Source organism: Anarhichas minor, unplaced genomic scaffold (assembly GCF_050575085.1).
Source record: "Anarhichas minor isolate MPS153535 unplaced genomic scaffold, ASM5057508v1 ptg000058l, whole genome shotgun sequence".
NCBI classification, from domain to species: domain Eukaryota; kingdom Metazoa; phylum Chordata; class Actinopteri; order Perciformes; family Anarhichadidae; genus Anarhichas; species Anarhichas minor.
Window position 1 is genome coordinate 13,271,044 of NW_027466504.1, and position 13,957 is coordinate 13,285,000.

The 13,957-nt window shown below is 42.6% G+C and overlaps 2 protein-coding genes across 2 annotated transcripts in view; one reads left to right on the plus strand and one right to left on the minus strand.

Moving 5' to 3' along the window:
- The window catches only part of golga7bb (golgin A7 family, member Bb), a 29,498-nt gene extending 18,677 nt beyond the window's left edge, over window positions 1-10,821 (minus strand). The window contains 1 exon segment of the mRNA XM_076077333.1: window positions 10,768-10,821. Within this exon segment, the coding sequence (XP_075933448.1) occupies window positions 10,768-10,821 (54 nt within the window).
- Window positions 10,822-13,673: 2,852 nt separating this feature from the next.
- The window catches only part of sfrp5 (secreted frizzled-related protein 5), an 11,255-nt gene continuing 10,971 nt past the window's right edge, over window positions 13,674-13,957 (plus strand). The window contains exon 1 of the mRNA XM_076077166.1: window positions 13,674-13,957. This exon is cut by the window's right edge and continues 275 nt beyond it. Within this exon, the coding sequence (XP_075933281.1) occupies window positions 13,674-13,957 (284 nt within the window).

Genomic DNA, 13,957 nt, shown 5'->3' on the forward strand with positions numbered 1-13,957 from the left:
TACCACCACCAGCAGTCGTCCTACTGAGAGAAGAAAAATGAGCCCGTCAGGGGAAAGAGAAGAAAAAGACAGAAGAAACAAAAAAATCCCCCCTTGAACTTTTGATATGCTGTTTGGCTGTAGATCTGCTTTTCACAGCCAAGTCTCCGCACAGATTAAAATGCACTTATTCCATCAAACATCCAGCGAAGCAGCCTGCCAGTTGTGTGGCTGCTGTTTGTTTACAGCGTGAAAGGATCCAGCTCTTTCCAAATGAGGACTGAGCGCATACAACAAGGAACACCAGGTGTACAGCTAGATCAGAAGACGTTTTCTATTACTGTCATGGTAATGTTCCTTTCACTAAATGAGCCTCATAATTGCAGGTAATCAGGTTCCAGAGAAAAGGACTAATGCACGTCTTCTACATTAAATCAGACAGTAACACAGCTCTCACTCTGACCATATGAAAATGACTGTAATCATAAATGAACATGAGGGTCCGGGCTGTAAGCCAAGTGTGCCTTGTTGTAGCCTACAGTGAGAGCAGAATTTCAGGCTGCTGGGAAGCTTATTTCTTGCTGTGGCTGAAGTACAGAACAGGCTGGTGGAGTCTATAGTAGAAGGTAAGATGAAGCCAGCCAGTTTCCTGCCTTCAGATGGCAGAGCAGATGGCAAGAGTCCCGACGGCCGATAAAAAAGCCTGTCATCCAACTGTACAGTACATCGGCACTTCCTCGTAATTTAGTAAATATAAAGCACCAGGCATGATAAAGAATACAATTCTGGCAGGTGTAAGTAAGTCCCTTCCACTATTTAGAAGGTATCTAGGTAATCTTTCATTGTACGAAAGAGTCGCACTTTAGATCCACGGTCCTCCAAGAAGGACAGGTCAGCCAGAGGCCAAAGATCAACTGTGTCCACTGCCCCCTCTAGTGGGCCCACAGTTCAATGTAATTAAAAATGACAAGCGTTGGAAAAGGAGGACAAGAAGAAACAGTAAATGCAAGTTTATCCCATTTCCTTTGAGCAACAATAATATTTAGAGTCGTGGTTTTAGTGTTTGTTAAACAAAATCTTCAGACAAAGAGAAACTCAATCACTGATTGATTGTCTGATACACAATATCTGTAATTATTTTTCCATGCATCAGCGTTTGGTAAATGAGCAACCCCCAAAAAAAGAGCAGAACTTGAGACTAATAACGGAAAGAACAAAAGGGCTCATATCATTCTATAATCTGGGCAAAAATGCAGAAGTAACTGAATATATCCAGATGGATTTCTTTTCGTCTGTTTTTAATAAAACATCATCTTCTGTTCCAGTGCTACAATTAATGTTTTAATGATAAATCAAAACATACAAAATTAGAGGGAAACAGCGCTTCAGCTCTGAGGGGAAACAGCAGAGCATGTTAGGCAAGGATACTGAACACTTTGTTTGACAAGGCAGCGCATTTATGTTGTTAAACCTGGGATGGTAGAGTTTCACCTTTGTTCTGTTGAACACAAGCATAGAGACACTACTCCGCCCTGAGGTAATGGATAACACAACAGCTCAAGGGTGCATGTCCAAGTCTCCTAAATTGCATCCCTGTTTCCCTCACTTGCATCCTTTCCTTGCATCTAAGTTTCTCCTACTGAAGATACAAAGACGCAAGGAAACCATTCGAGCAGAGAAGAAACCAGGAAATATGTTTGTAGAGAAATGAGTCCTTTCCTCTGAAGCATCAAATGAAGCGACATCTGTTTCTGATGACGGCGGCAGGAGATCACAGCTGTCAATCGGCTGAATTACATGTATATATATTTAAGTAGTTTATAGAGATAAGTAATATATAAAACTTGATTTTAATCTGTTATCTGTCTTCACTCCATGAATCAGTCCGATCAGCTGCAGTGCCAATCAATAACTGATATGCCATAAGGGGGGGCGTGTCGGCCGGTAAAAGATGTCTGTGTATCCTAAGATCTTCAAGAGGGCCTTCAAGATGGTGGACCAGAACAACTTTTCAAATAAGAGACTTGGAATGCCTCCAATAACTCATCCCCCTCTCATCTAAGATAACAGGAAAACAAAACAAAAACGATGAACCACAGATGACCAGCAAAATAACAGCAGCTTCCGGCGGCGTTAAAAATGAAAGAATGAGTGCACTAGTGAACGTGAGGCCTCGTTACACACACACACACACAAACTCGTGAGCACAAAGAAATGAATGAATAAGCCTGTACAGACGCACAATAATGCACACATGACTCGCATTAACCGGGTTTGTTTTATCGCAGACACTTGGCTGCAGCCACACAGAGCAGAGCACTGCCCACTGCTTCCCAGAACTGCTGGCTGCTTTATTTGAGCTTAATCAGAGGAGCTGAAGCGAGAGAGACAGAGGCAGACAGAAGGACAGGCATGCGTTTACACTTACGGTAATTTCAGGGATTACTTATCATAAAAAAACATCTATACGTGCAAGAATAATTTACCAGAAGGCCTCCCCATATCATATGAATACCAATTCTCAGAAGAAACCCGATAAGAGCTTCAGCGTGAAGTGCATTCAGTTTCTGCCTGTGTCTCCTTTCTTTCTCTGGAGTGCATTTAGAGAGATATTCCTCTCTCTCTCTCTCTCTCTCTCTATCTCCCCAGTCATCTTGCTGTCTTTGCCAGTCTTCTGTTGCTTTGAAGTGCTTTGTGTTCCCAACACTCAGACAGCCTTCCTGCCCTGTGCTGAGCTCTGCCCCGGGTCAGACAGGGAAGGGACAAAACCCAGAAATGTTGTTAATTACAGCAGTGTGTGTATATAGCTGCACATGTGTATGATCATCAATCCAACAGCCTTTCTACATTATACCATGTCATGTCTTCTTCTGTCATTCCATAGTCCTTGTGATTCCTGGAAGTGTATTTTATCTTCTTGTCGAGCTACACAGAGTGGCCCCAGACCAGATCACAGAGTTTCTTTGCTCGGGTACCTTTAATAATCAACCATTTTCCGAACTGTAAGAGAAATCTGAGAATATTTTTAGAGACCACCTTAGACTCAGGAAATTACACCGTCTCCTGTTCTCTGACTCAAAGGAACATGAACTGACCCATCACCTTCAACAGTGAAATAGAGAAACTAGGGCACTCATCAGCCATCAACAGAAATCTTTTTGACATTTCCAGGGGAGTAAAGTCAGGGAGAGAGAGGTGAGACCACAGTGAGAGTGAGAGGGTGAGAGTAAAACGGAAGGGAACTACAGTGAGGAGGAGAGAGATTTGTGTTCTAATGTTTTGGCAGCACAGCGTCAAGGGTCCACATGTCAGAAAAGATGGTTTGCATTGTATGGACAAGAGGAGCAGGATTATGGATATAAACTGTGGGATGGTTTGACTGTTGGAGACAATACTGCAAGCACTTCATGTGGAAACATGGATACATACAGAGACTTTAATACATTTGTCTGGGATCTTGCAGAATATGAAAAGAGGTTATTGAGTGTGGTTTTGTAGCTGCGCAGGCGTTCACATGCTGCCAAGACTCCACTTTAAAGTGAAAGACTTGAGTTGTTTTAGAGGATTGATCGAAGCAATTATGTTTTCCAGACAGTTGTCAGAATCAAATTGTCTTTTGGGGTTTGTGCGACTGTGAAACAAGCACGAAAAAGAACTCGATCCATATACAAAATGTATTTCTGGTTTATTTTTAGGTAGAGAAATGTTAGCCTTGATTTATTAATGGGTTTATTTGGTTCTGAACATATGAAAGAAAGGACAAAGTGGTTATTGTATGTTCATAGCTCCACAGTACCATAGCTAATGTATAATATACCATATCCAACGGAAACAATTAGTGCTACAAAAAGTCATACATACAGCATGACAGCAGCCTGGTACAGGAAGGGAGGAGTTTGTGCTCTGGAAATTATAACTGTCAAATGGCACAAAGTGTAACCAGACTGCAACAATAATCAGAGCAGTGACCCAGGAAGCGAACGCCGAGACAATCACAGAAGGACGGGGTTAGGGATGAAGGTGAAGAACGAGATGGAGAGAGCGCTTCAGAAAGAAAAGGACAGAGAGAGTATCTGTCAGCACCCGGACTGGACCTGAATAAATGGAGGGAGGAGAGCAGCTGTCTTGTGACTCAAAGCCAGTCCTTAAATCTGCTGTCACGCGAAGAACACTTGTGCTGTCACTAAAAAGAAAGAGAGAATGAGGAAAAAGGACCCAAAGGAACCAGCGTCTAATAGCTCTTCCTTGTAGTGGATGAAACTGAAACCATTCCCCATCTGGATGGATTTAGATTAATTACAGTAAGCAGAGCCTTTAGCCTGCTAATCTAAAATGACACGGCATAGAGAGAGAGAGAGAGAGATTCTTAAACATTTGTCTGGGATACGCCAACAGTGCCACAATAAAAGCTACATTGTAATTCCATCCAAAACCAGCTTATTTTGTATGATCGTTGGCGCTTAAGAGACTCTGTTTCTACTGTAGAAAAGCCACAGCTGCTCAGGTTGTTTTCTCACCTCGCTGAGAAAGGTCTGTTTACAACCACAACTTCTGGTCTCACAAGCATTAGAGCCGGCAGCTCTTTCTCTACATCCACACACTCTGTATGGACACATTGTGGTGACTTTCGTGACTGTATGCAAGGGACAGATCATCATACAGGGGGGGGGGGGGGGGGGGGGGGGGGGGTCATGTTAAATCAGTGCATATACTGTACATGCACACAGGAATGTTTTCATGTAGGCAAAAACAGACTTTCTTGTTTTCATTACATTTTAGGTGGTTATTCTTTGTGTTCACCTATGATGTAGATCAAAATGAGTAGAGGAAAGGAACATGTTAGTGTGTCTGTCTGTATGAGTATGTGTGTGCCCACGAAAAAAGGCAATCATACCCTGACAGAGGGCAGTATGAGTCACAGGTCACAATACGGTATAAAATCCTTGCTACCGACATACACAAAAAATATAATAAACAAACGTTTGAATGCAAACATGTCAAGAATGTTTTTTTTTTTGTTAAACAAATAAACCACATGGAAGGCATCATAAAAATCAAGATGCCATAAAATGTACTGAAATAAAACCTATTTTAGAGTAAACCAAAACAGTAAAGTTATGGGTTGGACAGTTAATCAATGAGCCCGGAGGAGCTGAAGATTGAGGTGATCATTTACTGTATAGGTTCAACACAATGAGCATTCACATTATTTTCACACTGACATTCCAGACGTTGTTGTTGTCGCCGAAATGCTAACTTAAACTAGCAATAATTATTATTTTTATAATAATTTGGTGAAGGCTATTGAAACCTTTTGGTCATTAAAATAAGCAAAACTATGGAAAATAAACTTTATTCAAAGTTAAAATTTTCTTATAAATAACATCTGTTATTCTGCTCACCCACCGTTATCACTTTAAAAAAATGTAATGACTGTTGCAACAGTGCTTTCTTTTCTTTCTCTTCTCTATGTGGTGAAACATTTCATGACATTCTATGACAGAAAAAACTTAATGTAACAAAATGTTATTTGGATGGAAATATAACAAATGTTTTGAATAAATGCCGGGTTTTTTCTGTTTCTATTAGGCTTCTTTGTTAAAAAACATATGACAGATGTATAAGTATATTTGAATGAGCCATGGTGTCGAAAAGTTTAAGAACCCCTGATGTACTTTATTGCGTTTTTATACTCGACACAACAGCTTTTGGGCTTGTAAAATAGACCTTTCCGCGCTGCTCAATTCACCCAAAGATCATCTGAACGGCGCAATAATGTTTCAAGTTCTACTTGTTACACTTTTTTGCACCTGTGAAATTGGTTGGGTTGGTGCGGATTACCTTGAATGGGACTTCAGTGAGCGGAGCAGCAGGCACTGCCCTGGAGCCGGCCCAACACATGCCTGTCTAATGGCTGAGATATGTAAGCGGGACAGAGCACGCTGCACACTGCGCCTCATTGATGAAGACGGGAAGATTTTCCTCTGACCAGGCATGGAAGAGCAAGGTGGTCCGCCCTTGACATTTTTCATCTGGGCAAATTGGTATGTGTGGGGTAAATGTGCATGAGAAAGAGAGAGACACAGTGAGTAAGTGAGAGACAGAGGGTGGAGAGAATTATGCTTTTCCTATTCCAAAGTTTGTGTTGTCCAAAACTAGCATAGGTGTATGGTAACCACACTGGAAGTGGACAGATGCAGTGGTTTGGAACAGCGGCCTCGCTGCCAATGTGAGACTGCTGTTCTTCCATTAACACAGTACAGTAGCATGTCTGCCCACCGCATTACTGAAAAGCACCATTGTGCTTAACAATTAACTAGCTTGTTCTTACCTTCATTTATCTGGGCAGAGTATTTTCGGGGCACATGGTCTTACGCAATATGTCACATTCTTTCAGTCATGCCAAGTTCACTTGAGCCTCAGTCGTCTGCTGCTGCTGGCCTCTAACAGCTCCAATTATGTGCTTTGCTCAAGGACCGCTAAAATATACAGTCGTTGCTATAAAAGAACGTTAGTAATGGATTAATCCCAGTCTAGGTCGCCCACTGTCTAAAGAATGCGCATGTTATTTCTAATATTCACACATTAGGCTTATACTTGTAATATCAACAAATTGATTCATTTATAAACGTGTACAAATCATTCACAGCTTAAATCAAAACTTGTATTAATCTATTTAAAAATACTGAAGACATACAGTATAGTTATATATATATATATATATAACTATATCATAGTGTGTGTGTGTGTGTGTGTGTGTGTGTGTGTGTGTGTTGTGAAACTTTCCTTAACAGTTTACACACCACTCAATCATGCTTCATAGGTGGAGTTATAGTTGTTAAGACAATAAACAAAGCATTTCCAGTTTATGATGACATCCAGCTCTTGCTCCTTTTGAGTTTGAATACACTTATTATTTTAAGCTGCCTTGTACAAGCGTCTACCGAATGAATGTAATGCAATGTAGTTCAATAGTTATCTGCTGCTTATGAATGCTAAATAAGAGGGGGTTAAAATAAGGTGTTTCAGTCGACCGTAAGCTGCTGTTTTGTCTGCCTGAGGTAAAACTGACTTAGTTTACATTTTCCATCTAATTGAAGCTTAATTTTATTGTCCTCCTGAAGTAGAATAGCCCTAAGTGCCGTCACTGTGTCAATGGAGAATGTACAGAATGTATATTGTGATGGCACCATGAAAAGAGCCCTTACGTTCTTGTTTTTGACTTTGTGTCAGAGATGTTCACATTGAAAAATGTGAACGGTTTGTGAAAATAACCTTGTGAGGGCTGCTCTGCAGATGACAATTCAAATAAGAAACGTATCATAAAACGTGGCTGGAGGAAAGTAGAAATATGCAGTTTCACAATGTCACTGACCTCGACGATGTATCAGACAAGAGGATGTTGTCACAGGCCTCCAGTACAATAAATACTTGGTTAAGTGATGCTAAAGTTTGAAGACCGTTTCTCCCATCAGCCAAAAATGTTATCATGCGATCTTTCACTGAGATATGGGAAAATCCTTCCCTCTTTGTTGAAACTCCTATCTCTCTATTTCTCAACAGAGGTGAGGTCTGATCCTTAACTGATGACCTCGGCTATTACGGAGACGAGCAGATCGGGCATGTGGACACACACACAGACACACACACACACACAAAAAGATGAAGAGATAGCGTGAGGAGGAAAAATGGGTTCTCACTGTCCTCGCTGACATATTTGGGATTATATGTTGAAAGACAAGCAGATGGATCGATAAACACACACACACACACACACACACAAACAGCAAACAGATCAAGTGACAGGAAAGTGTTTTACAATGAAGTCCACGGCTCATAAATTACAGCAGACCTTGCAGTTACGGCCTAAACACACCACTCACTCACAGTTGGGTTCAGATTACGAACAGCAACACTTGGAACAACACCAGAGACTAAGAGCTGAGCTAAACTACTCAACTATACAGTAGCTCACATACAGGTTGCGAGTCAAATGGATCGGATCAAAGAGGAACCTGGAGAGCTTCAAAACAGTCGACATCCTTTATTTAAATAAATCAGCGTTTCAAAAAGCCCCACATTTATTTATTCTACATTATGTGAATGTAGCTGGAATTGCTGGGGCTCAGCCTGACCTGTGGTTGCTTTGAGCAATTAACTTTAGGTAAACTCCGAAAAACCTATTACAGCACAGCGAGGTTTCACTGGCTGGCACTCGCTGAGCTTGTGTTGAATCTTCAAAACTAAATCAAATCTCTACGTTAAACTGATCCCTTCCCATTTTCTTAAAAATCAAACAGGATCAAAGAGTAAAAACGTCACGGGGGAAGGTTCCTATCAACTTCGTCCAGCTTGTAATGAAGTTGGTGACATTTTAAGTGGACTAAATGTGCCACGACTGTCCTTTGTTGTCAAGAGATCTGTGAAAAATAATTTTCTCCAGGGGATGTATAGTCGCCATTGTTCTTTTAACCTTTCTTTACCGTCTCTCCTCTCCCATCTCATTTCCTGTCATACTAGCTGACTACGCACTTAAGTACGTGCATCCGTGCACACATGGACCAAAACGAGATCCCAGGATCAAACATTCAACATATGGTGCTTGAAATGAGCTGACTGACGAGACTGAAGCTGACACTTACATACCCCAGTTTGAGGAAACACATTTTTTTTTCCATGCAGAGATATTGAACTGGATATGCAAGCGTGCTCACGCTTACACACATGTACCAATTGTGTGAATTCTAGCACCGTGGTGGCAAAATGCTGACGAGAGCCATCATCTCTGGCCCCGTTACAATAACAGTCTATATGCTGCTTCTTATGTTTATGAGTCCATGTGTGTCACAAGATTCAGAGTGGGTTTCCCATCACTCAAAGTTTTTTCCTGGAAGCTGGCTAGATTTTGGCCACACACACATACACACAAAAAAAAAAAAAAGCCCTCCACCCCAGTTTGGGTATCCCTTTCTCCTCTCTGTCGCTTTACATTGGGCTCCATGACGGTGATCTGGTCAAAGCGCCTTTACAAAGACTTCGATTGGGGGAAGCTAAAGCCAGTGGTAAGGGTTTAAGTTGACAGTGCAGGGAGGTGTGTGTGTGTGTGTGTGTGTGTGTGAGTGTGTGTGTGTGTGTGTGTGTGTGTGTGTGTGTGCGTGTGTGTGTGTGTGTGTGTGTGTGTGTGTGTGTGTGTGGCGGGCGGGCAGAGGGAGGAGAAATTGTCACATTGTCTGATTGTGTGACTGAATGTACCTTCCGACCCCTTGTGTTTGCCCCGACGCCTAAAAGAGAAGCATCCAATGCTGGAAGGAGAACAACAGAAGCAGGAGTGTTGAGTGAAGATGGACTCTGACAGAAAGAGAAAAGGAGCAAAGTATCAAACAAAAAAAATACTTGAGGTGATGGCGAAGACAAGAAGGTCAAAGACAGGAGTGAGAAAACACTTGTCAGCATATCTCTTAACCACTGCCCGCTGTGACACGCATCTACGGGTGTAAGACTATGTGACTGTGTGGCGCTAAAGTCTTCCAACATAATGTCATCACATTTCAGCAACTACGTGCAATGATCCCAACTGACGAAGTCGTTCCTGGCCTAAGGCTTCGTGGACAAGCTGAGCTGAAGCAGAAATCAGTCATACTGTATAAACCTGATATTTCCTGGTGGTACCCGAGCTGCCAGTTTTTGTGACATTCTTGGAGAATTAAAGCTCTCTGCTGATTTGTTTTATTTCATCCAGTGGGGTCTGTGGACTGACTGACCCCTCTTACATTGTTTGCAAACAAGCAGGATAAGGGGATATCAGGATATCTAATAATTGCTCATGGATTGCAGACAAAATTTCAGGTCACAGATCAGCTCATTTTGAAAACTAGAGCTATTCATGAAATCAAACTGTTTCGACCGTTTGCTTCCGTTTCTTTCCAATGCACAGTTTGAGGGGTCTAAGCCAGTTTTAATAAAAAGATTATAGCTTCAAAGTAAAATAATCAAACAGTGGAAGCTACTTTAGGTGTTTCTCACCTTGTATTAATGCTGAATTATTGATCTCTAATAGAGCACCATGGCAAGTGAAATCTTCCCGGTGAACTGAGAAGGCAGATTTAAAAAAAACTGCACTTTACAGATTATGAACCTTTACTTTTGCATCGTGAACAATTATTTAAATGTCCACATGACTGCAGTGTCTCCTTCAGCGGTTCTGCCTCTACCACAGATTACAGTGACAGTCTCAGGGTGAGTGTGTGTGTGTGTGTGTGTGTGTGTGTGTGTGTGTGTGAGAGAGAGAGAGAGAGAGACGGATATAAAGGAAAATAAATAAAAAGTATTTGTGCGAGACACTGGTCTGTGTGTTTCACACATGTTTTGACAGTTCTGCAAGCTAATCCCTATTGTTGCGTTGTGAGGCTGGGAGGTGTGTGTCGTGAGGAGGTGGGGGTTTACTCTTGGAGAAAACCTGTTACTGCATGGACAAAGCCTCTTCCACAACAGTTTTTGTTGCACACTGTAGATACATAACTTTGCATAGATATGTTTACTGTGAGTTGTAAATCTGTCTACATTATTTTCGTTAAAAAGCACCTGTACTATACTGCATTTAATAAACATTTCGGTAGAATTTTATTCGTTCTGATTTGAGTAAAATATGAGATTACTTGTCTGCTGAGAATACACAATAGGTCATATACCAGTACAATGTACTGAAAAGACCCTTTTTCTGTACTTGCTGCAGTTTGTCCAGCCGGAGAAAGACATGCATCATGTGGATGTGTCTGTTGTCGTTCACACCATCGCCTCCATCTTCTTGTGTGGTTTGTAATTCAAACTCTGCTTGGTGGGCATATCTGGGTGTCTGGTCACCTCACCCACACCCTCCAGCCTTTCCTCTTTTCAATCACCCTGACACACACACACACACACACACACACACACACACACACACACGCACACAACTACCAGTACCCACCATCACCATCTTCAAACACACACACACACACACACACTAACTCATACAATTGCTGAGACACTCTTTTCAAACCATGCTAAACCTTTAGGCCCAACAATACAGGCTGGCCCTAATCTTATAGCCCTTGTCCAATCAGAAGGCTGGAAACTGAAGAGTGGAATTGATTGGCCGTTGGCCACAGGGGCCAGTTAGGGGAAGGAGAACAAGAGGAGACAACCATTGTTGACTGATTACCATGAAAGACACTTTTGTCACCGACTTGAAGGCAGTACACTGTGCCTGTATCAAGAGGAAACGCTAGCGGTCTTAAAATAGGTCAACACTGAACTAACGTGAATACACGATATGTCACAGAGATAGCGAGGTGTGCACAAGACAATCTCACAAGCCCTTCATGAAAGAGTAAGGTCCACAGATTATTAGCTGTGAGTAATATTGATTAGCTGTGGTGCAAAGGTTAGCAGAGTAGTTTCTCTCCATGAATAACAAAACACAATGAAAGCAGGAGCAGAGTGATGGGAGAGAAGAGGTGAGGAAATGTAGTCAATTAGCTTTGGCTATAAACTTATCAAACCAAAGCAGCTCTTTATATCCACTCAATGATGCTTTTAGTAATGATGACGGCATTTTAGGGGTGATTTCAGCTCACCGCCATCTCATCTTACATGGCAGGTTATGAGAACTGCTCCAGGAGAAGATTGAGCTTGTTTGTTCTGCTGGCAGCTTTTCAATTCCCCCCCAAAAAAAAATCACTCTGCAGTGTCTGCAACACACCAATAAGTCAACAGGGATTCTAACTGTAGATAAGGCTGAAAAATGTTCAACTCTATTCTCAAGTAAAAAAAAAAAAAAAGATTAGTGCAGTAATTGTATTCATAATCCCCTGGCTTGTGAAATAAGTATGGTCAAGACATTGTAAAACTGTATGGGTGCTTGGACAATGTGCAAGGTTTTATTGCTGTGCCTGGTGGCCTGATACTGATCCACATTTTTATCTATTTGATTTCATCTTATTGAATTAGATTTTATGGACTGACTGCTGTTTCTGGAATTTCCCCTTCTACACTACAGGCGAAGAACAATAGTATCCCTGATTCTCATCCAAGTGCACCCCCGACTGTTTGCACAACACACACACACTCACACACTCACACACACACTTTCTTATTCTCTTTGTTTGTACTGCCACATACAGATAATAATAATACTCCAAAATCCCATGTCTTTCTTTGTCTCAGTGTCAGCAGTATCCAGCAGCAGTATGATCCAGATTGTGTCCTGACAATCCGTCTATATCACGATAAAACATCAGTTTGCACCAGCAAACAAACTCTTCACTATCATTTGTATGAACCTGCTTTCACAGCCCATTCACATGAGGAACAGCATTAATGCGTGACGCAGATCAAATGCCAGATGCGAGGACACCCTCCATGTGAGAGCCAGCGAACCCACATCCTGCTCACACAGCTACAGCCCTTTGGATCTGAATGCGACCCTTCTTGAGAATGTGCTGCCAAGGCGAAGGCCCTCACTGTGTCAGTGGCACTGATAGAAAGAGACAGAGGGGCAGCGTGCCTCTATTCACAGCCAACATACACATTAGCATAACTCCCATAGCGCGGGTAAACCACCTAGCCACCTGTAGCTGCGCAACCCACACTCAGTAGCCTTAGTGCGGCTGTTTCCCACCCACTTCATTCACTTTCTTTTCTTGGATTTCTCACACTTGCAATTATGCTTGAGCGTGTGTGAGTGTGTGTGTGTGTATGTGTGTGTGTGTGTGAGAGAGAGTACATTTTCTCAGTGTTGATGCCAGCAGAAGCCCGTTACACCAGACTGTTTTGAGCTAATAAAGTGAGTAGGCTTCATCACATTATTTTTTATGTGAGGAGAAATGTTCAGGGCTGTTGAGCCTCTCATGAGTAAAAGAGGGGTAGAAAGTTTCTAAATGTATGAGGAAAAACAACATGACTAAGAGGGTGACAATGTCTGCTGTGAGTGTTTGTGGGTGTGTTTCTGACCAAAGAATCTTGTGCATATTAGAGAGATTTATATTTAAAAAAGCTTGCCATAGTTTCTCTCTCTCTTTCTCTCTCATGTTAACTTGTTGTAGAGGAGGGGTTTTGTCATGGACAAGGGGTAGGAGGAGTTTACTGAAGGCCACTGGGAGCCTCCCCCAGGGTTGTGATTGGCTGAGGCTGTTGTGAGCGAGTGCAGGGGAGGCCACTAGAGAGGTGAGTGGTCTGGGGTGCTTGCTAGGGGGCAGGCAGCCGCTGAGAGCAGCTACCAATGCCTCTTAAAACCTAAGGTACTCCTCATTACAGCTACAGACTGATAGAGAGCGAGCAGGGGAGGGCCGGAGACAGGTCTAAGAGAGGGAGAGGGAAGGAGAGTGAGAAATTGTGAACAGGGAAAGTTAGAAAATAAGCAGTCCTGTGCTCACCTTTCCTTGACTGCTGCCTCCCTACTCCACTACCTGAGACACACATACACACACAGGGAGGTGTTTCAGGGAGGCTTAGAGGGCTGACTCTGCAGGGAAGAAGGGAATTAAACACTTTGTTTTCAATCCACAGCGTCCATACTCAGGACAAAAAAAAAGGGATTACAGCTTGTACGCCTGCCCCACTTGTTCCTCTCTTCACTCTGCGTTTTGTCTTCACTGAGTCACTTTGGAGACTTTGGATACAACCTTCTTGAATTGTTGGTTCGGGCTCAGAAAGGCATGGCACACGGACAAAAGAGCCCCAGGTGGGCATTAACCCAGGGCTCCTTCAGCTTGGCACTGGGCTTGTCGCTCTTCTCCCTCCTCCTCCTCTTCCTCACCGCCTCAGCCGCAGATGAGTACGACTACTACAGCTGGCAGTCGGACAACTTCCACAATGGCCGCTTCTACACCAAGCAGCCCCAGTGTGTGGACATACCAGCTGACCTGCGCCTGTGCCACAATGTGGGCTACAATAAGATGAGGCTGCCCAACCTCCTGGACCACGAAACCATGCCAGAGGT